The sequence below is a fragment of the Mandrillus leucophaeus genome, unplaced genomic scaffold (genome assembly GCF_000951045.1).
Source record: "Mandrillus leucophaeus isolate KB7577 unplaced genomic scaffold, Mleu.le_1.0 Scaffold754, whole genome shotgun sequence".
Classification (NCBI taxonomy): Eukaryota; Metazoa; Chordata; class Mammalia; order Primates; family Cercopithecidae; genus Mandrillus; species Mandrillus leucophaeus.
Genome location: NW_012108186.1, coordinates 221,905 through 248,928, shown reverse-complemented (window position 1 = coordinate 248,928; position 27,024 = coordinate 221,905). Strand labels below are relative to the sequence as shown.

Genomic DNA, 27,024 nt, shown 5'->3' with positions numbered 1-27,024 from the left:
GATCTACAAGCACTGAAGTTAACATTACCTAATTTGAAGAGTAACGTGTAATTAAATACAGGGTGGTTATATGAATGACAGACTGAGATCAGAGTATTTACTTGAGCATCAGAACAACAACAACAACAACAACAACATTACTCTCAATCTATACTTTTGGCTGGTTCTATTTTTGCTGAGTGCTACTCTGTCTTCCCTAATGGACGGGGCTGACCTAAAGACTTGCCATTACAGATAAATGCTTCAGGCACCCTTCTCTCTTTTTTCTCTTCTGTTTTTAGGATCAATGTAAATGAAGTATGACAGTCCATTAAACATTATTGCCAATAATGTTCTGGAACGATTTGAAATATGATGCAGAGTTTATTAAGAAAATTCATCACCAAAAAAGGATCATTGAAATAGAAAGTTTAATGACTCTGGTACACTGTGTAAAAGATTGGTGGAAATTTTAATAGTTGCAGCATTATCTCATACTGTCCATTTCTCCTTGAAGTCAATAGGGGATGTTAGGCATGTAATTATGTGTGGTCCTATACAGGCAGGCCAGGAAAAATTGGAACCCTCATACACTGATAGTAATCATGTAAAATGTTTCAGACCTTTTGGAAAACAGCCTGCCACTTCCTCAAAATATTAAGCCATTTAGTTACCAGATGACCAAACAATTTCCAAAATTTGACTCCTAAGTATATACCTGAGAGAACTGAAAACATATATCCACATAAGAACTTGTACATGAATATTCAAAGTAACGTTGTTTATAATAGCAAAATAGTGGGAGTAATTCAAATGCCCATTAATTGATGAATGGATAAGCAAAATTTGGGAAATCCATACAATGCAATATTATTAAGCCTAAAAAATGAATGAAATTCTGATACGTGGTACAACATAGATAAACCTCAAAAACATTATGTCAAATGAAAGAAGTGAGTCACAAAAGACCACATCACATATTATATGATTTCATTTAAATGAAATGTCTAGAATAGAGAAATCTAGAGATAAAGAAAATAGATTAGTGGTTGCCAGGATCTAGGGATATTAGGAGGAAATGGGGAGTGACTGCTAATGGATAAGAGTTTCCTTTAGATGTTATGAAAATGTTCTAAAATTGATTGTGGTGATGGTTCTACAATTGATTTGGTTTAGCCCAAATCTTATCTTGAATTATAGCTCCCATAATCCTCACATGTTATGGGAGGGACCTGGTGGGAGGTAATTGAATCATGGGGGCAGGTTTTTGCCGTGCTGTTCTTGTGACAATGAATAAGTCTCATGAGATCTGATGGTTTCATAAAGGGCAGTTGCCCTGCACACACTCTCTTGCCTGCCATCATGTGAGACGTGTCTTTGCTCCTCCTTCGCCTTCCACCATGATTGTGAAGCCTCTCCAGCCATGTAGAACTGTGAGTCCATTAAACCTCTTTTTCTTTATAAATTACTCAGTCTCAGGTATTTCTTCATAGCAGTATGAAAATGGAATAATACAACAACTCTGTTAATATGTTAAAAGTAATTGAATTCTACAATTCAGATGAATTGTCTGGTATATGAGTTATACCTCAATAAAGTTGTTATATTAAAAAAAAAAAAGCCTGACATGCCAGAGCCGGCCTCCCAGAGAGCTACCTGCACCAGCAGTTACTTATCTATACTACATGAAAGTTATACACTAAAGAAAGATGCTTGTTACTGGAGAGGAGCATTATAAATCTTCTACTCATGGATTAAACCATCATATCTTAGATATCTAAGATATAAACTTACATATCTAAGGAGGTGATAGCAGAAGTTCTAGCCAGAGTATTTAGACAAGAGAAAGAAATAAAGGGCATCCAAATTGGAAAGGAAAAAGTCAAATTATCATTATTTGCAGATGGTATGATCTTATATTTGGAAAAACCTGAAGATTCCACCAAAGAACTAGAACTAATAAACAAAATTAGTAAAGTTACAGGATATAAAATCAACATAGAAAAATCAGTAGCATTTCTATATACCAACAGCAAACAATCTGAAAAAGAAATCAAGAAGGTAATCCCATTTATAATAGCTATAACTAAAATTAAATGCCTTGGAATTAACTTAACCAAAGAAGTAAAAATTCTCTACAACGAAAACTATGAAACATTGATGAAAGAAATTGAAGAGAACACACACAAGGAAATGGAAGAATATTCTATGTTCATGGATTGGAAGAATCAATATTGTTAAAATGTCCATACCACCCAAAGCAATCTACAGATTCAATGCAATCCCTATCAAAATACCAATGACAACATTCTTCATAGACAGAACATACTATCCTAAAATGTATATGGAAGCACAAAAGATCCAGAATAGCCAAAACTATTCTAAGCAAAAAGAACAAAACTGGAGGAATCATATTACCTGACTTCAAATTATTCTGCAGAGCTATATAACCAAAACATCATGGTACTGGCATAAAAACAGACACATACACCTATGGAAAAGAATAGAGAACCCAGAAATAAGGCTGTACATCTACAGTGAACTCATTTTTGACAAAAGTGCCAAAAATATACATAGGGGAAAGGACAGTCTCTTCAATCAATGGTGCTGGGAAAACTGAATATATATATGCAGAAGAACGAAAGTAGACCCTTATCTGTTACCATATACAAAAATAAAATCAAAATGGACTAAAGACTTAAATCTATGACCTCAAACTATGAAACAACTATGTGAGAAAATTGGGGAAACTCTCCAGGATATTGGAGTGGGCAAAAATTTCTTGAGTAATACCCTCCAAGTATAGGCAAGGAAAGCAAAATTGGACAAATGAGATCACAAGTTACAAAGCTTGTGTAGAGCAGTGAAAGCAATCAACAAAGTGAAGAGGCGACCCACAGAATGGGAGAAAATATTTGCAAACTATCCATCTGATATGGGATTATAACCAGACTATATAAGGAGCTCAAACAAGTCTGTTTTAAAAACCTGAATAAAAAAATGGACAAAAGATCTGAAAAGACATTTCTCAAAAGAAGACATACAAATGGCAAACAGGTATATGAAAATGTGTTCAATCATCATTGATCTTCAAAAACAGGCAAATCAAACCTATAATGAGATATCATCTCACCCCAGTTAAAATGGCTTTTGTTCAAAAGACAGGCAATAGCAAATGCTGGCAAGGATGTGGAGAAAAAGGAACCCTCCTCCACTGTTGGTGGAAATGTAACTTGATACAGCCAGTATAGAAAACAGTTTGGTGGTTCCCCAAAAAACTAAACATTGTGCTACCATATGACCCAACAAAACAATCCCACTGCCAGGTATAGACCCCAAAGAAAGAATATCAGTACATCGAAGACATACTTGCACTCCCATGTTTATAGCAACACTATTCCCAATAGCCAAGATTTGGAAGCAAACTAAGTGTCCATCAACAGATGAATGGAAAAAGAAAATGTGGTACATATATAAAATAGAGTACTATTCAGCCACAAAAAGGAACGAGATCCTGGCATTTGTAACAACATGGATGAAACTGGAGGACATTATGTTAAGTGAAATAAGCCAGGTACAAAAAGACAAACTTCACATGTTCCCACTTATTAGTGGAATCAAAAATTAAAACAATTGAACTAGAGACAGTGAATAGAATGATGGTTACTAGAGGACGGGAAGAGGGCAGGGGAGTGGGAATGGTTAATAGGTACAAAAATATAGTTAGATGCTGGGTGTGGTGGCTCACACCTTTAATTCCAGCACTTTGGGAGGTTGAGACTGATGGTTTGCTTGAGCCTAGGAGTTCGAGACCAGCATGGGCAATGTGGCAAAAACTCCATCTCTACAAAAAACACAAAAATTAGCCAGGTGTGGTGGCAGGTACCTGTAGTCCCAGCTACTTGGGAGACTGAAGTTGGGGGCTCCCCAGAGCCCAGGGAGGTCAGAGCTGCAGTGAACCATGATCACACCACTGCACTCCAGCCTGGGTGACAGAGTGAGACCTTGTCTTGAAAAATAGTAATAATAAAGTTAAATTAAAATTTAAAAAAATAAAAATGTAGTTAGAATGGGTAAGATCTAGTATTTGATAGCACAACAAGCTGACTATAGTCAAAAATAACTTATTGTGCATTTCAAAATAACTAAAGGAGTATAATTGGATTGTTTGTAATGCAGAGAAAGGATAAGTGCTTGAGGGGATGGATACTCCATTTACCCTGAGGTGATTATTATGCATTGTGTGCCTGTATGAAAATATCTTGTGTACCTCATAAATGTATGTACCTATTATGTGCCCATAAAAGTTAAAACAAAATTTAAAAATAGTCGACAAAAAAAATAGAGGTGACAGCTAATTGAGCTGCTAAAGGGGATATTTGCTACAATAATACAAAACAAATTAGAAATAAAAAGTTGAAGTCAAAATTTTGAATCCCTGTCCTAACTACTACCTGTCCCCAAACACCCTGTCTGCAGCCAAGCCATAATCAACCCTTTTAGTCTCTAACTACCCAATGTCTAGACTACCCATTTACTTCAAAATAAGAGCGACTTTCAGAAAGTTGTTTTTTTTTTTTTTTAAGAGAATAAGTTGAATCATAACTTTGAGAGCAGACAGGAACTATACGGGTTCAAGTTTTCTTTTTCTTGTTAAAAACCCTATATTTATCTCCGATTTGCATAAAACCAGTCCACTAGCCATTCAGTAATTCTTAATAGCAAGGAGTGTCCGGCTTCAAGAGGCTCCTCCCCTCTTCTCTCCTGCACTTTTGGCCAGTCAGAGGCAAAGGGTTGGCCAACAGGACATTCTCATTCTGACTGACCCACCTGCCAGTAGGATCTGTCTACTAGGTGTCCTGGCTGAGTCTGAGCATCCCTCAGCCCTTGCCCATAGGGAAGCATTGTGCATCACTGTCTTGGATAATGAGGCAGAAGATCCTTTTTATTGTGTTTACTACTCCTGTGCAATTTGCTTACTTCCAGCATAATTCTCTTGCTTGCAGGTTGCAGCTCGACAGACTTGGTCTTACACTGTAGGTTTGGGAGTGAGATGAATGTGAGCAAGAAATTGAATTCATTTTTGTTTTGTTCTTGGCAGGCAGTACATGCCACACTACTACCCTTCCTGCTCTTGTGCGCACACCTACCCTGATGATGCAGCCTTCACTGGATATCAAACCATTTATGTCTTTTCCAGTGGACAGTAGTTCTGCTGTTGGGCTCTTTCCAAATTTTAACACAGTGAGTAAATTCATTTCTATTTTGTTTGTGTCCTCCTCCATCACTTTCATTACATTTGTGAATAGTCAATAGATACAGCCTGTTTCCCAAGTGTGTAATTTTAGACCATATATTGGTTATGCTGCTCAGTTGTGCTATGAAAGATGATGCTTCGCCCATAGGAGTAGCCCAAACAATAGCCAGCATGTTTATTATACAAATATTTCCACAGAAAACTTTTCACCTGTTGTGTTGCACAATTTTGATAGAATTTCCAGTGGCTTTAGAACATATGTCATTTCTGGGATGTTATTCACATGCTCAGGAATACAATTTAGAGATACCAAGACTCATTGATTTTTCCCTTCTCTTAGAAAAAAAAAAATAACTGTAGGCTTTATCTCTCTGGTTGCATTTTTATTTGGGAGATGTTTTAGATAAAATGTGAATCCTACACAAACAAAATTTCTATTTGGGGGCTATTGTAGATGATGTGAATTTGACTCTATTAAAAAAAAAAAGAAAAACACTCATCTTAAATCTACATGTTATCTGCAAGATACTTTGACATTTTAAAACACAGGATAAATGTTAGTGAATTACTTATAATTACTGCTGTTCTTCAGATCAGCTGACCGTCTTTTATTTCAGTGAAAAACATTTTGTAGGTGTGTCAAGTGGAGCATGACATCTTTCAACAATATAATTTAGCATAAAATCAATCTGTAGCCAGATTCTAAACCTTATAGTAAAAGAAAAGGTTCAACAGTTCAGGTGAATGCATAAATTGTCTGCTTGGTTGATAAATACAGTTAGTTGGGCATGATGGTCTACATTAATGATACAGCATTATAAATGCTGCTATAATAATAAAAAAAATTGCATTATCAACACCACCAGACAGCAAGCATCTGAAGTACTGCAAAATGTTTCATTTTGCAAGCCTGTCTTCTGTATGAAGTGAATACAGCAAGAGGATTTTTCCTTAAGGATTGTCAAGAAAATCTGCTGACAGGCCCTCTGTCAGGACTTAAAGTGTTGTAAGGTAATTAGGGGGTAGGGCAACAGCCAACTTTTTACAGAGCACTGGCCTTGACTTAGTGAGTAAACAGTTAAATGTTTTTGTCTTCTTTGAGTTTTTCAGAGACAAGTCAAACAGTTTAAAAAAAAAAAAAGTTACAAAAGGTGAGCATTGTTCCTAGAGCAGTGGAGTGACTCAATAGGATAAATCATGCCTGCCTTGCTTTCATTGATCCACCCCTTCCATCCCAGAGCACTACATTGTGCCATTTCAGAGAATGTGAACTTGAGGATGCCAGTGGTATCCTCTATTCAAACACGTGTGACACATTCCAATCATAACTGAATTAAGCTATACTTCATAGAACATTTATGAGGTATTTGTGTTTTGATTAATGTGCCTTTGGAAGTTAGCATTTATAGCCATTGCTGAAGTCTAGTTGCTGTCAGGAAGCAGCATTCATGATGCAGATGGTCACAAATGGCTTACTGTGGCTCACCTCTATTTTATTTTCTTTTACTTTTTATTTTATTTATTTATTTATTTGAGACAGCCTTGCTGCGTCGCTCAGGCTGTAGTGAAATGGCATGATCTTGGCTCACTGCAGCCTCCACCTTCCAGGTTCAAGTGATTCTTGTGTCTCAGCCTCCCAAGTAACTGGGATTACAGGCGCCTGCCACCACGCCTGGCTAATTTTTGTATTTTTAGTAGAGACAGGGTTTTGCCATGTTGGCCAGGCTGGTCTCAAACTCCTGGCTTCAGGTAACTGACCCGCCTCAGCCTCCCAAAGTGCTGGGGTTACAGCTGTGAGCCATTGCGCTGGTCTCTTTATTTATTTATTTTTTAACATAAATAATACATGAATACTTATTCCAAAAATTCAAATAAAACTTTAGCATTTGAGGTAAAATTAGAAAGTCATATTCCCTACCCCTGCATACTTTTACTTCCTTCACTAGAGGAAGGTGGTCAGCAGCTGGTATCCATCCTTCCAGTCCCCTTCTGGAAGTATGCTACACAGATACCTAAAAGGTACCAAGGTACCCAGTCACAGTATGTTTTACAGCTGCAATCATATGATTAGCACTAATCTATTAGTCACTTTTTTTGTTATCAAAATGTCTTACATCTGCCTCTCTGTTTTGAAGAGCTGCAAAGCAAAAATGGAGAGAATACTTTCATAAAGGATTTTTAAAGATAAAATTACAATTTCATAATGGTTTGTTCATGTTGCATAGAGGGTACAGATGTACTAACATGTCATTTTGTTTGTTTGATTAATTGTACACAGCAATTAATCTTAGGATATATTTGAGAAAACCCAAAGAATAATTATATTAATAGAAGTTCATTTTTTTCCTTCTTGGAAGAAAATAAACATAATTTTCACATAAAAATACTATTTGGCTAAGGTGAAGAATACCGCAAATAACTACATGAAATAATTATTTTACTCTCCCTATATTATATGCATGGCGTTTATTAAACAGGAGCCCTTCTAGTAGTGTGTTAAATATTAAGTCATTCCAAGTGGGACCCTCTATTATCTTGCAAGGAATGAATTTATGAGATCATTGGGTGACCTATGATTTCTCCCTGTGAGTTGCAATTTAAATTACTCTAATTTTTTTCCTATAGACTTTTCCATTCCAGTATCCAACTCACCCAATAGAATACCTAAGGGAATGTCATGAAGGTCATCGTCCACATTTTCCTAGGAAAACGCTATTGCATCACCACTAATAAGTATACTAGGTTATTGTATATTTGTGATGTTTTACATCTCTCAAAGTACTTAGACCTTGAAACATTTTGGTAGGCAGTGATTATTACTCTTATTGTCTAGAGGAAGAAAGAGAGTTATTGAAGGAAGAACTGAGACTTGAATTAGCATCTTTTTAACTTCAAAATTCATGTTCGGGCTCTTTACGTCCTTGAGTCTTTTGGCCCATATCACCTCCCACCTCATTCATTGTGAACAAAGCTCAATCAGAAATCTTTTGTGCTCTTTTCTGGAAGTATGGTAGGCAATTTTCAGCAGAATCATTAAATAGAAGGAGGAAGTGTTTTTTTTGAATGTGTGTAATAGACCTTTACAAACAATATGAAGCAGAATATATTTGAAAAACAGCTATAATTTCTTGTTGGCAAATTTTTAAAGTATATTGTACTCAATAGTCCAATTGTTCTTAGAAAACTAGGTGAAATCTACCTTATCATTTTATTTTTAGCTAAGGTTAATATTAGTAAATATAAGAAATGAGGTCAATTTTAATCTTACAGTTATTATCAGAAGAATGAAAACACTATGCTCTGAGACCATAGTTGAAAGTTTTGGAGGTTTGATGTTTTGTTATTCTCTTTAAGTAGATTTTAAAAAACATAATGTTTTCCTCTTTCTTATACTGACGTATGATAACATTATATGATAAACATAGCAAGAATGAAATGAGATCCTGTTGTATTCCAAAATAGAATAGATGCCTGTTCTATGCTAAGTTGTACCAGATGAAGAATATGCTTCACAGTCTTCTTTTAGTGGTTGCCTTGCCTCATCCACCACAACTGAAAGAATCTCTCTCAATGCTTATGTGTGTAAAAATAAGCAAATAATTTTAGTCTTTGTATAAGCAGAGTTTAAAAAGACATGATAAGACGCAGTTTGGATCGTTGATAATTTATGATGGAGTACATATCAAGCTTGGAGGATGATGATATTAACTCTGTGCTTCAGCAGCATACTTTACAGAGGGGCAGTTTTGACTCATTTATAGGTAAAAGCCTGTGTGGACCAAAACATAAAGTTTTAAAGATCTTGATCTTAATATTCCAAAGCCTGTGGCTGGCTACCCACTAATACTCATTTCCACCATTGCCACCCCACCTTCAACTATGTGTCATTCAAAGTTCAAGTTAGGTATCACCTCCTTCCCAGGAAGTCTTCTGTGACTCTTCAAGTCTGAATTAAGTCCCATCCTTTGTGTTTCCCAAGTAGCCCCAGATTACATTAATTATAGCAGTTGTTACACCATAGTCTAATTACCTGTTAATCTGTCTTCTTCACTAGAACATCAGATCCTTGAGGACAGAGGCTCTATCTTATTCATCTTAGTATGCTGGGTATCTGACACAGGTGCTCAACAATATTTTTTGGAAGAGAAGAAAGGGTCCCAGTTCCTTGGTTTTCAATGTTCATACTCCTGCATCTATTAAAGGGAATAATAACATTTATGAGTTCCTTCTAAGACCACGTGATAAGCCCAAATGTTTAACTTAATTTATATTTTCCTGAGAACTGTGATTGTTTTGTTGTTGTTGTTGTTGTTTAGTTGGTTTTTTGTTTTGTTTTGTTTTCTGTTTGTTTGAGACAGAGTTTCACTCTTATTGCCCAGGCTGGAGTGCAATGGCATGATCTTGGCTCACCGCAACCTCCGCCTCCCAGGTTCAAGCAATTCTCCTGCCTCAGCCTCCTGAGTAGCTGGGATTACAGTCATGAGCCACCATGCCCAGTCGATTTTGTATTTTTAGTAGAAACGGGATTTCTCCATGTTGGTCAGTCTGGTCTCGAACTTCTGACCTCAGGTGATCCGCCCACCTCAGCCTCCCAAAGTGCTGAAATTACAGGAGTGAGCTACTGCACCTGGCCGAACTGTCATTGTTTTTTAATCTAAAGGCAATAGTTATGAACTCTCTTCCAGCTATACTGCCCAGCTGTCTCTGTTTGGCTGGTGTATGAATATTGGCAAGTATTTACTACATTCCTTGTCCCATACCCCAGCTTTAAGAGTATTTAATTAAAAACAAAATTCTTAGTTACTGGATTTTATTGAAAATATAATATATGTAGTAAAGAGTATTGAGTTTGGGGAGAAGATAAGCAAATTAAATAAAACAAAAATCCCCTTGTGTCCAATAAACTTATAAGGAAAAAATGAAGTAAATAGACTTGATAAAGGCAAGATAATAAAAACCAAGAAACATCAGCCAAGTGAAAATCGTTACTGAAGTTTACAGTGTTCAAGAAACAACAGAAAACATAATTATTTTCTATCTTAGTAGAGATGTTTTCAATTTTTGTTATTAATTTTTCTTTAGATTTGCCAATCTATCCATGGTCATTCTTCAGTGGTTGTATATAATGTTGTGAGAGCTGCCAAAATACACACAATTGTTTCTTACGTTAGAATTAGCATGTCCTATTTCCTTTATTGTGGATTAAATTTTCATATTTGATCACAAACAACTGGGATAATACTTGGTGTTTAGTTCCCCTTAAGAAGAGACTTCTTCTGAATTGAAATAAATTGAGGGCCGGGCGCAGTGGCTCAAGCCTGTAATCCCAGCACTTTGGGAGGCCGAGACAGGTGGATCACGAGGTCAGGAGATCGAGACCATCCTGGCTAACACGGTGAAACCCCGTCTCTACTAAGAAATACAAAAAACTAGCCGGGCGAGGTGGCGGGCGCCTGTAGTCCCAGCTACTCGGGAGGCTGAGGCCGGAGAACGGCGTGAACCCGGGAGGCGGAGCTTGCAGTGAGCTGAGATCCGGCCACTGCACTCCAGCCTGGGCGACAGAGCGAGACTCCGTCTCAAAAAAAAAAAAAAAAAAAGAAAGAAAGAAATTGAATACTTACCAAGAAATTTAATATGATAAAGTAAGTACATTTATAAGATATATTTATATATGTAGACTGCTATGAACTGAATGTTTATGTCCCCTCAAAATTCATATGTTGAAGTCATAACCCCCAATTTGATAGTGATGGTGTCTGGAGATAGAGCCTTTGAAGGTTATTAGTGTTAGTTGAGGTCATGAGGGTGGGGCCCTCATGATGTGATTAGTGCCCTATAAGAAGAGCAGAGAGAGCTTTCCCTCCTCTTTGCCATGGGAAGACACAGTAAGAAGGCAGCCAGCTGCAAGCCCAGGAAGACAGCCCTCAACCAGAACCCCACCATGCTGGCACCTTGATCTTGTACCTCCAACCTCCAGAACTATGAGAAAATAGATTTCCGTTTTTTAAGCTACCCAGTGTATGCTATTTGGTTATGACAGTCTGAGCAGACTGAAACACGTACCCAATTTACATGATGTGACAATAAGTAAGTAAAGTTTATTTTTAGCACCCGTACATTGTGTACATGCATATGTATTTGTGTAACTGTTCAGAGCTATAGCTATAATCAAGAGCTGATTTGGGACCACAGCCACCTGTCAATTTCTCTGCCAATTGGCAGGTGTTTTATGTGCCTATTTATTTGAAATATTTTTGTGAGTCCTGCCATGTTTTTACAACTGCTCTAGGAAAGCACAAGTATAAGGGCAGTCACGACTACTTTATTGCAAAAGGCTCAACAGTCTTAATTTTGTGAAAAATAATCTGATTTTTACTGCCTACCTTGAAATTATTTTTGTCCTGAGACGAGAGCAAATATGTGGGACAGAATAAAGATGATTTCTAAGTATAAAGTTCCAAACCACTGTATGATTCTGTGAATCATCCATGACAAGCTGTGAAATGATTTATATGATTACCTTTTATTTTAACATTCTAGAACCTCTGAGATTCTGACTCATTCATGGTTTGGCAATATCAATGAATATTTTAAATTTTTTTTTCTTGTAGTATAAATAATAATATATTCATCAGAGAGGTTCTAAATAAAGAAATGGGAATCAAATTCACATTTGCTTTGCTTTTAATTCATGCTATGCTTCCCATGAGGTGTTATTGTAAGGAAACCTGAAGCTAGGACATTTAATTTTTTAACTTGCATTTAATATTTTTATCTATTTAATGAAGTCTTTATTTAAACGTTTGAATATGCATTTTTCTCTTATTTGAATATTTTTAAATTTAAGTAGAATACTTTTACCACCCAAATGTTAATTTTTGCCCTTTGAGTCTTCTTTGTCACTCTAATAGTGCTTGCTGTCATTAAAAATTATGTATTCCATATTTCTCAGGATACTAGTATGTCCAACTGACTCTGCTTAGACTGAAACATTTATCCCAGTCCAGTAAAACAGAAAATATAGTTTAATTTTTATTTTTTGTGACATGCTTTAAAATATATTGAAGGATTATCTTGTTCTGTATTTTCTAAAGGAGTGCATAGAACTAAAATATGCCAAGATGAAATTTTCCATGGTTGCTCAAAATCATTTGAAGAGGGGAGAGATTGACGGCCTATTACTAGGCTTAGATAACTCAACAGCAACATTCACCAAATCATTAGAAAAAAAAATAGTTATAGGGAATCTTTGAAATGTGGTCCAAAGCTAACAAATATTTTGTGCAAATATTTAAGCATTGATTTCTGTGCCTAGAAAATTTTACATTCCTATTAATTTTTTTTTTGAGACAAAGTCTTGCTCTGTCACCCAGGCTAGCATGCAGTGGTGCAATCCCAGCTCACTGCAGCCTCCACCTGCCAGATTCAAGCGATTTTTCTGCCTCAACCTCCCGAGTAGCTGGAAGTACAAGTGCACGCCACTGTACCTGGCTAATTTTTGTATTTTTTGGTGGAGACGGAGTTTCGCCATGTTGTCCAGACTGGTCTTGAACTCCTGAGCTCAGGCAATCCGCCTGCCTCAGCCTCCCAAAGTGCTGAGATTACAGGTGTGAGCCACCATGCCCGGCCCATTACTATTAAATTTGACAGAGAGAAAAAGTATGTAAATATACCATAGATGGGAAAAAAACACATAGTGACCCTCTGCGCTATTGTGTCCCTCACCCTTTCTTTCTTTCTTTCTTTCTTTTTTGAGACGGAGTTTTTGCTTATGTTGCCCAGGCTGGAGTGCAATGGCACTATCTTGGCTCACCGCAACCTCCGCCTCTCGGGTTCAAGCCATTCTCCTGCCTCAGCCTCCTGAGTAGCTGGGATTACAGGCGTGTGCCAGGCTAATTTTGTATTTTTAGTAAACACGAGGTTTCTTCATGTTGGTCAGACTGGTCTCGAACTCTTGACCTCAGGTGATCCGCCCGCCTCAGCCTCCCAAAGTGCTAGGATTACAGGTGTGAGTCACCGCGCCTAGCCGCCCCTCACCCTTTCAAATCACAAGTCCTTTTAAAATTTAACTAATGTCCCTTGCCTTACTCAAAAGCCTCAAGATTATCTTACTAAGGGTTTTGTCTTCAAATCTCCCTCTTCTCTACTCACTCTTGAAACACCTTTAGAATATGCAGATATTATTTATATGGTATGTATTTATTGTATGTTTGTATAATGTGTAGTCACATTTTTTTCTCTCTAATAAATTGCTTTTTCAGGGCATCTAGTAAAAGTCACTCATTCACAACCATTTACTGCATGTCCCTGGCATTGTGCTAAGGAGAAAGGTTATTGTGATGAATTAGACAGAAGTTCCTCGCTGTCTAATAGAAATTGCTTCCTCTTGTATAATTCACCATAACATAATAGAGGATTGTGCTCATAGTAAACAGTCAATTCATTTAATAAAAGTTGCCTAAAAATATCAGATTGAGACTTTGATGGTCCTTTATGAGGTAAAGGAATGTAAAATTTCAGGAGCCCATGAAAAGAGGCATCTGTGGACCCACCATGCTGTGTCCTCTTGCATGTCCCTTTCTTTATCCTAGTCCCAATGTCACATGGTTCTGGGGCCTCATCTTCAGTGCTAGAGTTTCAAGGATTATGTGTACTTGGAGGGGACATCAGATTTTCTGGCAAGACAAGTCTTTAGTCTTGGCGCTGTCCCAGGTCAGCATTTTTCAAGAGTAGAGTCAACTTGGAAAGAGTGTCTATGTTGGGCCCTCTTCTTAAAAATTTTTGTCTTATTCTACACTAATATTAATCAAATCTCCAGATAATTAAAAAAAGAAGTAGAAGAAGAAGAGGAAACAGGAAAATTTTAAGAGAAGAATTCTTAGCTTCTCTCAGTGACCAAAACTTTATGTCTCTGTGGTGAAGTAGGCAAGCCTAATAAATACAAAAAAGTAGCAAAATGTTATTGTACAAAACATTCCCACCAGCTGAGAAAATGTGTTTCTAAATTAGTTACTCTATAAACTTTAATCAATGGTGGTGGCCTCTGAAAACCTTTTATCAAAAGCTTGGGAACCCATCCGACGACGCAGATCTGTTTTCACTTCCACCTTCTAGATTTTTGTGTTCAGAATTAAATCTCACATCCCTTGGGGGTTGGAGAGACATGCTTTGGAATATTCTGGTTCCTTTACTTTTATAGTTGCTTTTGAGAGTGCTAAAGATGAATTGGAGTGCTGTTTAGCAATCTGTGAAGTTTCAACATCTTTGTAGAGCTCAGTAGGAATCTTGAAAAAACATTTTTTACAGCTTTGCTTTCAATTTAGGTTTTCTTACCTTCCTTTTTATGTTGTGATACTTGAAATTTTTGAAAGAAATAAATCATATAAATGATACCATTTTGATGAAATTCTAGTACCAGAGGGATTTAGCATATTTCAAAGACATTTTACATTAATTCTTTTAATATACCCACATATGAAATAGGTTACATGTGTCATTGTTCTGCCCTTTTTGCAAATCAGAAGATTAAAGAATAGAATCCAGTCTTCTCATTTATTCTAGTAGAGAGCCCTACCACTGAAAAGGAAAAACAGAAAATCTAAATATCAGAAAAGCAAAAGCTCCACCATACTATATCTTGAACTTAAATATGTGTACTTTTCTCAGGTTATTCATGTGTGAAATATTTTTTTAAGTAGCCAATAAATCCTGTGGCTTCTAAAGTCAAGTTGAAAATTCTCCTTTGCAGTGTATTTGATTCAGGAGATAGATTCATCTTGTCAGCCTGTACTTGTTTTCTCTTATTGTGAATACAGTTTCTTGAGCCAACTAAAGATCTGAGTGGTATTATAGAAAATATGCCTGATTTTTTCACAGGCTTATGATTTACAAATAATTAGAGGTACACAGAATGAAATTCTCAAAACACATGTTTGGGCCTACTTAATATCTGTGTTTTTCCCAGGTAGACCCAAACTTCTATATATAAGATTGCCCATTGCCATTATAGGGTGATCAAATCCATAAACACCTACATTTCCCAAAATGAGCTGAAGCTGTTAGATGCTATCACATGGTACGTTTTTGAAGCACTTACCTTTTGAAGGAAGTAGTAGCATTTATTTATTTAGTCAGTCACTCATTCATCAACTATATCCTACCTTCTCCAAAAAGCCATTTGGAGAGTTCTTTGGGACCTCAGAAAAGTAACTCTACTTATTTTGTTCTAAAGTAAACCTCTAACCTTCCTACTTGGCCTTGCCTCTGTTCATGCTGTCCAGGGAAGCAGAAAACAGAATAAAGGGGAGAACAAGGTAGGGTGATTCACTTCATTGTATAGGGAAAAAAGCACCGGACTAGGAGTTAGAAGACCCATGTCTAGACTCATAGTCTTTAATCTCAGGAACGTCACTTTGTGCCACTTTTCCTCATTTTCATGATGTAATACCTTCCTATTTTTATATTATGAAGATTTGAGTTTATTATATTTATGGGGAAATGAGGGTATATGACTGAATATTTAGAAAATTTTTGAAATTTAATGAGATGCTGTGAAAAAATTTTAAGTATGTAACATATCCCATACTATTTCTAATAAAATATCTATAAATATCAAATGAGATTATGTTTATGAAAGGATACTTAAAACAGCAAAGCTCAATTCTTACAATATTGATATTTTAATTAATATTTCTATCTCTTTGATCTCTTTTTCCTAATTACCTCAAATAAACTGAGTTTTGAGTTTATCACTTGGGCTGGCTGTGTTGATCACTTGGGCTGGCTGTTTTGATCACTTGGGCAATCCTGATTAAGGTAGATGCTAAAGACATACATATGGCTAAGACCTTGAGTTTAAGAACTTAACACTCCAGTTTACAATAGTTATTCCTGGGACTTAGCAGGCGCTCATTTTACGTTAGCTGAATGAGATAATGCTAGAGCATACTTCAAGATACAGTCACTTGACTGCCTGGAAACAGTACAGAGGTGCTGCCGCTGAATTTGGAGCAGGGATCGGAAGAGAGTATGTTAAGTGGAGGTTGGGAATAAGCACAACCAGTTTGAATGGATTCCTTTTTCCCTGTTTACCTCCAGTGATACTTAGGTTTCAAAGACTACATGCCATTTTGAACCTGAGAGCTGTGTACCTATGATACATTGTCATAGAGTAGTAAGACATCATGTTTTTTGCTGTATTTTTAAAATACGGCTGACTTCCAAATATAGAACCTTTATTCCCACATTATTTATTAATCAAATTGCAATTAGGTTAAAATGGCCATTTAAAATACATTTTAAATTAAGTCATAAAAATCAATATATCAAATTATCCTTCATGTATTGATAATGGAAATTTATTCCAAAATCCCTTGAACTTTGACTGTTATACATCACCCTTTACCCTACCCACTCCTCCCCTTCCCACACACCTGTTTTCCTGAATTTAAATTGCCATTCACATGAAAAGGACCCCCTTAACCTGTGCTCCGAGTATGGCATCTAACTGTAAGTTCGCTGCCTACTCAAAAAAGATTAGTAGTCTTAGATTCTATCTCAAAGTATTATATAGACCTTAAGGGTATGTACATGTGCATAAAAAATATTTTTTCTCAGAATGCAAATATCAGCCTAAATAAAAAAATTTAAATTACACAGACTAAGATATTCATAGCTCTACAGCTGTTAGAACAGCAATCTACCAGTCTTTAGACTTCTGAGGTGGTGGGGGGAGTAAAACCGATGCATCTTACATCAGTTCCCTCAGAAAAGAACTATGTAGAAAGACAGCCTGCAGCATAGAGCTCATTACTTCTTGTGCAATCAGACCTTTCATTGTCTTCAGAGAGTGCTACTGCCTCACAGGCCTGGCCCCTTTAATGGATGAGCAGCTTCTAAAAAAGCATTGTGACACCCAGATGTAGAGTTCTTTGAAGCTATGCATCTGGGGAACTTTCATTTTGTTACAGTGCAAGGGTAATGTCAGAATTTCCTGGAGTCGGTCATCACAGGAAATTATCAGCAATTCATAGACTCCCTTTTACGTTTGCTTCAGCCTCTAGGGTAATCACAAAAGATTACAGTCTCCATTTCAGCTCTCATATCACTGAAATATCCTTTGCCGAGAGCATAATTGATTTCCAGAGGCCAGCTTTTAACCTCAGCTTTGGGAGGGCCAGTGGAACTGTAGTGGTTTGATAACTGCCAACAACTGATATTGTGATATTGTTCTATTGTGAGGCAGAAATTTGGTGATTCTTGACTAATTATACAAAATCTTTTTAATAAAGTGGCATATCAACTTCTCATGTTGTCAGGTGTAGGTATTTCTCTGATTATAGTTAGTATTACAGGTTGTGGGGAGGCAGAGAGGTGAATAAAAATTTCAGATGAGTTTCATGAAGACTTTGAAGGGCCAAGCATCCTGATAGACTGAATTTCAGGAAAGAAAGCAGAATAATTCAGAAGTATTTTTGAAAATCTTTGTAAGGAGTGGATAGATTGTAAATACAAATGATTTTTGCCTCTTAACAGTCTTTTTGTGAACGTTACTGAGAGACTTGACCTGTTTCATGACAACTTGCTATGTGGTTCATGTAGGTTTCTCTTCATTGTTTGATGAGGAATTCTTGGTGCCGTATCCATGGTCAACATATAAGCAAACTGGATGTGTTTGTAACTTGGTGATTTCATTTGCTGTACTTATTTTTCTCTTACATACATATGTGTTACTCTATTCAGAACATATAGAGGTAGAGAGGGCTTTGCGTATATTTGAAATAAATTTGGTAAATGAAAATAGTTTTGCCTGGAAGTAACATATATTTGTAATTTCCTTACAAATTCAGAAGAAAAGACAGTACAATTTAAACTACTTTTGGTTTGAACCATAGCCTCCTTGAAATCACGTGAGAATAATTATAAATCAAATGGACAAATGTTGAATGTCAAGCTGTACCATTAACAGAGCCTTACTCGATAAAGCAATTATCACTGCAGAAAGCAGAGTGAAGCACTCTATTAAAGCTCTTTATTTTACTTTACAACTATTGTATATTTTGTACACTATAAATACAGAGACAAATTTAAACGAAAAATGTTTTCCACTAAGAAGAGCTATTATGTTTACACATACCTATTTATACAAAAGGGCAACAGCAAGATGAACAGATGACATAAAATATTTTTGCTATCAACTTTCCACAAAACCACTCAGGGACCACTTTCCTAGTGAAAGCCCTAAAATGTTAAGTGTGACAAGGTGAGCCTGTGAGGCGGAGAAGCAGTAGAATCAACACTGATACAGCTGTGACATCCTTGGGTGGGAATCAGGGAAGGGGAAACAGATAACTATAGGATATCTAGTTAAAGAGGATATTTATTTATATATTTTTGTTTATTTATTTTTGAGATGGAATCTCACTCTGTCACCCAGGCTGGAGGGCAGTGGCATAATCTAGGCTCACTGCATTTGGACCTCCCAGGTTCAAGCAATTCTCCTGTCTGCCTCCCCAGTCGCTGGGATTACAGGCGCCCACCACCACTCCCAGCTGATATTTGTATTTTTAGAAGACATGGGATTTCGACATGTTGGCAATGCTGATCTCGAACTCCCGACCTCAGGTGATCCACCCACCTCAGTCTCCCAAAGTGCTGGGATTACAGGCATGAGCCACTGCACCCAGACTAAAGAGGAGTTTTAGATTAAACAGTAAACAAATCATTTTTAATGTCAGTATGTGCCATGCAATGTTTGGCAACAAATAGTTTAAAAATTATTTGTTGTTTACCCCTAAAATTCCACTTTAACTGGACATCTTATATTATTACTTGCTAAATCTGGCAACCATAGAAGGAGATGTGGGTTCAGGTGTTACCAGAGGAGGCTCAAACAAGTCACTAAAATTCTCCAAATCTTTCTTCATTTTCAAGCTAGAAAGACTGAAATCAGGCTGGTAGATCTGGGGCCTGATCTACCTGCTTTCACCAGAACTCAGTTTCTAAAAACTGAGTTTTATTCTATTGAGTTTCCAGTTAGGATTTTGTTTGGATGGGTGGGGAAGTTCTGGGGCTCAAACGAAAACAAATTTTTTTTTTTAAAGTTTGAAAATATACATGATCCCTGACATTTTACCACTGTATAATAGGTATGTGGCATGGGGAATTAAGAGCCCAAAATACTTAGGATTAGAACACCGTACATTTGTTACTTTGTCTAGAGCTTTACTAGTCCTCAATTGTCATGTTTCTTACTGAAAGGGTAAGAAATGTGTTGGCCCATATTTGGGAGAAAAATGCTTCGTTTCCACTTAGCTTTGCAAAATGAAGAAATATATTCAAACAGAAATATATTCAAAGGTCCAGGTTTCTCTTTTGCACCTCTTCCTGCCTGGTGGAGTCTTCTTTTCATCTTATGCCTTTTTAATTTGTGTCATGGACCTCAACATCAGGATATATCTGATTAGTTACTGAACAGCCTTTCAAACTTAGCTTTGACAGAATGGTTTTGAAAGGATGTCAGTTAATGCATGTGGCTGTTCAGGAGATGTATTGATTTTTAAATCAAGAAAGTATATTACTCCTCTAGTCTCTTAGAAAGCCCTTGTAACATATTTTTAAGCTCGTTTACCAGAAAACAAGCAATCGTATCCTTATTTGGATTTGGAGATTTAGCACCAGTGTTTTTTTAAACTACATCTGTAAGTATCAGCAAGTATTCTTCAGTTACTTGTATACATTTTTTTCTCTCCTAAAAAATAAAGAATCCTATTTTATAAAAAGATATTTCTCAGATTTATTTTTGGCACTGAATTTTATGTTACGGAAATTTAATCTGAGGACAATTTTGGGGATTGTTTTCAAGTCACCATTTAAAAAGAAGACAAAAGGCCAAAAACTGATTACTGTCTTTTAGCTCAGATATTTGACCTGTCCTTCCAAACTTTGGGATGGATCTCTCTTCACGTGTGCTATGGAATAACCGTTTCTCATGACCTACCCTCAAATGAATCTCTATTTCATATTTTACACATCTACTGAGAAATTATTCTTTTAGTCTGTATTCCTGAAATATTTCTCATTTTATTTCACCCCAAGGAGATACAATACTAAATAAGCAAACAGCCAACCCATTTTATTTAGATTATCTTGGTGAATCTAGTTGCTGTTCCTATCACTTAGAATAGTATACTATAACCAGTTTTGTTGGTATTTATCTTTGGGTGATAGAGTTTATTGTCAACTATGTAAGTCTTGAGCTATTCATTGTTGCTGTTAAAATATGAATATATCTCACTGAGAAGTATAAAGTATAAGTACTTTGAGGACAGTAACTTCTCCAAATACAAAACATATTGATAGTACTTATCATCATTTTATTTCTTCTTTTAGGCTACTAAAATTCACAATAGAGGTAAATTCTTATTAATTCCCTAAAAGATTTCCAGGTAGTTTTTCATTTTGCTTAAAACACCTATAATTTTTCTCATATTTTTCCAAAAGTGCATATACTAATATCATGTGAACTTTTTGTTATGCACGATCTTTGAAAGATGTTACAGATCCTTAAAATCTTATGTATACTTTGACCAAAAATTTGGGACATCAAATCTTGAAAATAAAATGAAAAACCCTATCAAGAACTTTCTTAGCATCCTGATGGAAAAATACCTGTCTCCCCTAATGACTTCCAGTCATAGCTAAGCATTTGCTTATTCAAGAATGGAAACAAACAAAGAAGCACAGAATTTTCTTAGAAGACATAATTCAGCTCATTACCTTAATGCTTTTTCCCTACATTGAAAACAGCAGTTGCAGTTGGGGTTGAGGGTGGTCTGGGCTTCTTTAATAAATCACATTAACCAACCAGATCTTTCAGTGTGCATTTAAAACCCGAATATGAATACCTATGTGATAGAATTTCAGTTATTTAGTTTATTCATTTAAAACTCAAATAGGAACATCAACGCCAAAAACATTGCTGGGTATTGTATGTTAGTGACTGTGAGGTATAAGTAAACACTTAAGTCCCTTACCCATTTCAGAAATAAACTGAAAGTCTTATTTGTTAAACTGAACTTGTTGAAAAGCTCTTTGATGTGGCTTCTTAAATTACCCAGCAGCATAACTACAGCTTTGCTGCATCATTCTTGATCCCGGGCAGCATGGAAAATCACCAGGCATGCGGAGCTAGCCAGGAAAATGGAACATTTTACATTTGGACTGACCATATTTGTTACATACAAGGATCTACTGTGAGAGTTAGACATTCAGCTTCAGTCAGGTACCCAGGCCTAACCTTATGGCATCTTTTATTAACAAAATAACTTCTGTCTGAAAAAGAACTTAAGAATTTTTTTTCTACTCAGAACAGTTTAAAAATTATCTGTCAAAAGCATTACTAGGTTTCCACTAAAGAGAGGGAGATGGTGAAATCACCCATTCATTTGCTTTTAGCTTTTTTACTTTTACCATTTGGTAACTCCTTATGGTTCTAAAAATGTAAAAGATGAAAAACATTATTTTGTTGTAATATCTTCAAAAACAACTCAGCGCTTAGACAACATACGTATTTATTTTAAAGACAAAAGAAGTAACTCATGGTCATTTTGCTGTTCTCTCACCAAGTTCCAGACCAACCACACTGTACAGAAACCTGTTAGAAAGGTCTCCAGATGAAAGGTGTCTAGTACTTAGCACTCATCCTTAGATAACTTTCAAAATGCAGATTACTTTAGTTTACCCTTCTTCTTGGGATTGTGATGATGGTGGTAGCTCTGAGATCAGTTGTTGTCTTGCTACTTGGTAGTTGAAAAAAAAAGTCCTCTGCAGATATCTCACAGACTGACAGACTGTGTTGGGAGGAGCATGTCTTTTAGTCTACAGGTTTTACCAATTGTATGAGTCATATAATTCTGTATCAACTTCTCTAAATCATGGAAGAGTTTTTTTTGTTGTTGTTTTGTTTTGTGGGTTTTTTTTTTTTTTTTTTTTTTTTGGGTTTTTTTTTTTTTTTTTTGCATATTTGGTATGACTTTACATGTAAAAGTATCTGAATTACAGTGGGTATCAAGGCAACAAAAATGTGTTTTTAAAAATTCTTCATGGTAAAATATTGTTTCTTTCCCATCTTCTATTTTATTTTTTTTCATGCTACTTACAACGCTCTGAAAAGATCTTATTTATTACTTTAGAGATTTGGGTCTGGGTCTTCCCAACTAGAATGTTGGATTTTTGAAAGCCTATTCTCCACTATATGTCCAGCTCCTAAAACAATGTATGATAGGTACTTAATAAACTTTTATTATATGAATAAAATTTCAAGAAAAATATAGTAAATATACGAACAAATTAGAAATCACGCATTTGTAAATGTGTAATATGTGGAAAAGGAGCAAAAATTCCTAAGGAGAGAACTGAATATTTAAAGTTGATATGAAACCCTTACCTCTGAAAGAATTGGACCTCTTATAACCAGTCATCTAGAAAAAGGACATTATTTTATGACAGAAACCCCAAAATAAAATGAAGATGAAATTTCTGCAAAAAAATGACCAGAAAATACAGAGTTTCGTCTTCTTTTCAAAACAGATCTTCAAGATACATCACAGGATTTTTTTTTTTCTTGACTTTAGTCAACCTTTCTGTCAATGGAATATACACTATTGTTTGGTAAATCCCAGAGCTTTTCAAAGGAAGCCTAACAATATGGAATTGGAGTGAAATATATCAAGCTTTCTAAATTCATATTTTAGAAAACAGAGGGAAAAAATGAAATACTATTCTGTACTCTACTCTGATAGGCTGTGTCATCTCTGGGCTGGCTCCCTTGTGTTTTCTATCAGGAATATATACTGCCATTAAGCAGGCTCTAGAAAAGTGGGAAAAACTGAAATCCTGGGGTCCCACTTAATTTCAGCAGCTATTAGATGTTGCCAATAGTCAACTAGCCTCAAAATACTTAAAAGCCTGCAACATTTTGATAAAATAGTAGTAGTAGCAATAGTAATAAAGCTTTACTGGATCCAGGACTTAGATGTAATGTAACCTATTAGTTTCTGAAGTATTTGTTGTGTTGTTATTGCCTTTATAACAGTTCTGAATGACTGGTTAACTTTCTGCTTGGGTAATTGTATCCCAGTGAAAGAGGGGCCCAGTTAATGTTGTTGCTTGCAAGCTACAACCAATATGTGGTTTCAGCAAACAGCTGGGAATTCTTGAGGAAACCAGCTCCCCCAACATTTGATCCTTGGTTTAATAAACAGTTTGTGGAGAGAGTGACATGCGATTCATCTTCCTTTCAGCAGAACTGATAGCATTCAGGTGGACCCTTGTCGGGGTGCTCTGGGTAGGAGAAGCAGTGTCAGCAAGGCAAGCCTCAACTTTTACATACTCCAGATGCAAATGTGCAGATCCCATGGTAGCATGCACTGTCTGTGTAATGTTCCATGTGGTGTATTTTTTTTCTTTTTCTTTTTCTTTCTTTCTTTCTTTTTTTTTTTTTTTTTTTTTGAGACAGAGTTTTGCTCTTGTTGCCCAGGTTGGAGTGCCATGGGGTGATCTTGGCTCACCGCAACCTCTGCCTCCGTGGTTCAAGCGATTCTCCTGCCTCAGCCTCTTGAGTAGCTGGGATTACAGGCCCACACCACCATGCCTGGCTAATTTTATTTTTTTTTAGTAGAGACAGGGTTTCTCCATGTTGGTCAGGCTGGTCTCAAGCTCCCAACCTGAGGTGATCCACCTGCCTCAACCTCCCAAAGTGCTGGGATTACAGGCGTGAGCCGCCACGCCTGGCCATGTGGTTTATTTTTAATGAAACTTCTGAATTGAAATCCAAAATAGTACAGAGTTCTACGGTTCCAGCCTGGGAAGCATGGCGAAACCCTGTCTCTACAAAAAATTAGCAGGGCATGGTGGCACGTAACCTGGAATCCCAGCTACCCAGAAGCTGAGTTGGGAGAATCACTTGAGCCCGAGAGGCAGAGGTTGTAGTGACGCAGACTGAGCCACTGCATTCCAGCCTGGGTGACAGAGAGAGACACTGTATATATATAAAAAAAAAAAAAATTCTATGGTTAAACTAGTGTTGCCAACAATATGCAATCCTTTGTATTTCTTGATCTTTAAGAGAAAAAAATTGTCTTTGTTATTGCTGTATCTGTTTTCTTTCTATTCAAGTTTTCAAGGATTTTTGAAAATTACAGCATCAACATAAAGGCATATGGTCAGAGTCTTTAACTGTGAAAGACAAAACCCATTTTAAAGTAACTTTAGAGAAATATTGCTCTTCGGTGACACAGCTATCACTTAAACATGTTGCTTCATGAGTATCTGAAGTTCTATTGAGACCCTATCGTCACATCCTTTCCCATAAGGCTGATATTGAAAAAGGAAGGGATAAAAAATAGTTATTCTTTTCATACTAGTGTAATTCCATAATATCACAGTTTAAAAGTTGATACTTAGCCATACTTCCAGAAGCCCCAAAGTCACAAGGGTTTAGTAGCCGCGGTCTGCTTAGTACCAACTCGAGGACAGGTGCAAATGATGACTGCCACTTGCAAACACGTAATCTCTAAATATTCCCAGGACTTTTTTCTTTTTTTTCTGTGTGCAGACCCAACAGTTATAATGAGGAAAGAGGACAGGACAGCCCAAATTTTTATTTATGGCTTTCGTGAAGTTGCACAGGAAGAAATGGGCTTATCCTAAGAATATCAGAAATGGGTCAGAAAGAGAAAACCTAGACTCGCTTCTCCAGAAAACTTTTCCTTTAACACCTTAAGTTTGTGTAGATAGCTACCTTCCAGGCTGCAGAAGTTCCAGGAATGCTCATCCATTCTTCTCCAAACTCATACCCTTTAGCAGTGCGATGCAATACACTCATGATTCCTGCAGTGTTTCTTTAGCAGGGAACAGTGTGGAGGGAGACTCCTACCTGTGTTTGAATGCCGACCTATGAACTTGAGGTTGATTCATTACGGAACCTCTCAAAACCTTTGATTCCTCATTTGTTAAAGGAGGATAATAATCATGTCTGCCTCATGTGATGATGGAGACTACAGGAGGTAATTCCTTAGTATAGTTCCCAGCAAATCTCAGTAAATCAAAGCTGCTCTTATAATGATGTTTATTATTATTACACAGCTAGAAAAAAAGAAAAAGAAAATACCCCTGGGAGAGTAACACATGGATGTCACTGTCAGAGGGGAAAAAAAAAGAAAGTATGAGTGGGGGAAGAGGAGACAGACCTTTTTGTGCCTCTCATGCCTCATTGTTTTGCTTCATGGCAGCTTCTTTTCCCAGCCTCCAATTAAGTAAAGTCTGAACTACCTTTTTCACTTTTTAAATTATGCCCTTTTTTGTGTGTTTTACTCATCTTCCTCTCCAGTCTGAGACAGCATCTAAAACATATTGGATCTCTAGAAATATTTGCTTGATAGCTGACTTTAATTTTTTTATTTTTTTATTTTTTATTTTTATTTTTGTAGATGGCATCTCGCTCTGTCGCCCAGACTGGAGTGCAGTGGTGCGATCTCGGCTCACTGCAAGCTCCGCCTCCCGGGTTCACAACATTTTCCTGCCTCAGCCTCCCGAGTATCTGGGACTACAGGCAGCCACCACCACGTCCAGCTAATTTTTTTTTATTTTTAGTAGAGACCGGGTTTCACCTTTTTAGCCAGGATGGTCTCGATCTCCTGACCTCGTGATCTGCCCGCCTCAGCCTCCCGAAGTGCTGGGATTACAGACGTGAGCCACTGCGCCCGGCCGACTTTAAATTTTAAAAGTGAAGAACCTGGTTTCTATTTCTGTTTAATAGAATAGCTACCAGGGCCTACTATACTGGATAAGTAATAAATGCTTACAAAATGCTTTTTAGAACATTGGTTAAAATAGATCATTAAGTTTAAGGTAAGATTTCCCCATCTTTACAAATAGTATGGGCTGGGCAAGGTGGCTCACGTCTGTAATCCAGCACTTTGAAAGGCTAAGGCAGGAGGATCACATGAGGCCAGAAGTTCAAGACCAGCCTGGGCAACATAGTGAGACCCTGTCTCTACACTAAATTAAAAAAAAAAAAAAAAAATTACTGGGCATGGTGGCACATGCCTGTAGTCCTAGCTACTCGGGAGGCTGAAATGAGAGGATCATTTGATCCTATGAGTTTAAGGCTTCAGTCATGCCACTGCCCTCCAGACTGAGCAACACACTGAGTCTCTGAGAATAAAATAAATAGTATAGATAAAAGAAAGTCCTGTACAATTCTTGAGTGGTCTTTTTGTTTTGTAATGGGGGTGATGCCCAGTTCCCATCCCAGTGTTACCTGATGGCTAGTTAAATCCTTTTAAGACTCTTACAAGAATAGAACTCAAATTTCATGCCTCTTGAAAAGTATTGGGATAATTAAACAAGTTTACAATTCTATTTTCTCTGCCTAAAGTCCTATATAGCAAAATTTTCTAGAGTGTAAATATAATCTGGTATTATGTTAAGTTGCTTGAGCACACAGCCCCCATCTTAGATTCATCCTACCTTTAGTGAAGTGCTGCAGTATGTTCATTTTCCCTGTGTCTAGGTTTCACTTGCAGCTGCATATTTGCATATGACTTTTTACACTGTGGAGATGTAAATTACTTTTTGGTTTACCCAGAGAAAGTAATGCTCTCTTTAAAAAACTCACACAGATTTGTAGTTCTTGTAATCTTGAATACACCAAAAAAAAAAAGCTTGTTCTTATTTTGATATTGAAAATATAATAGATGGTGTGATAATGCCAGCTTCATTAATTT

General features: G+C 36.7%; 1 protein-coding gene and 1 long non-coding RNA gene across 4 annotated transcripts in view; one reads left to right on the top strand and one right to left on the bottom strand.

The window, feature by feature from the left end:
- The window catches only part of LOC105529205, a 10,964-nt gene extending 1,541 nt beyond the window's left edge, over positions 1–9,423 (bottom strand). The window contains exon 1 of the long non-coding RNA XR_001004473.1: positions 9,267–9,423. This is a non-coding gene — a long non-coding RNA (uncharacterized LOC105529205). The remainder of the gene's footprint in view (positions 1–9,266) is intronic.
- The window catches only part of ZNF385B (zinc finger protein 385B), a 572,754-nt gene that overhangs the window by 463,298 nt on the left and 82,432 nt on the right, over positions 1–27,024 (top strand). For all 3 annotated transcript variants that reach the window (XM_011966298.1, XM_011966300.1, XM_011966301.1), the window contains one exon: positions 5,081–5,223. In XM_011966298.1, the coding sequence (XP_011821688.1) occupies positions 5,081–5,223 (143 nt within the window). The remainder of the gene's footprint in view (positions 1–5,080; positions 5,224–27,024) is intronic.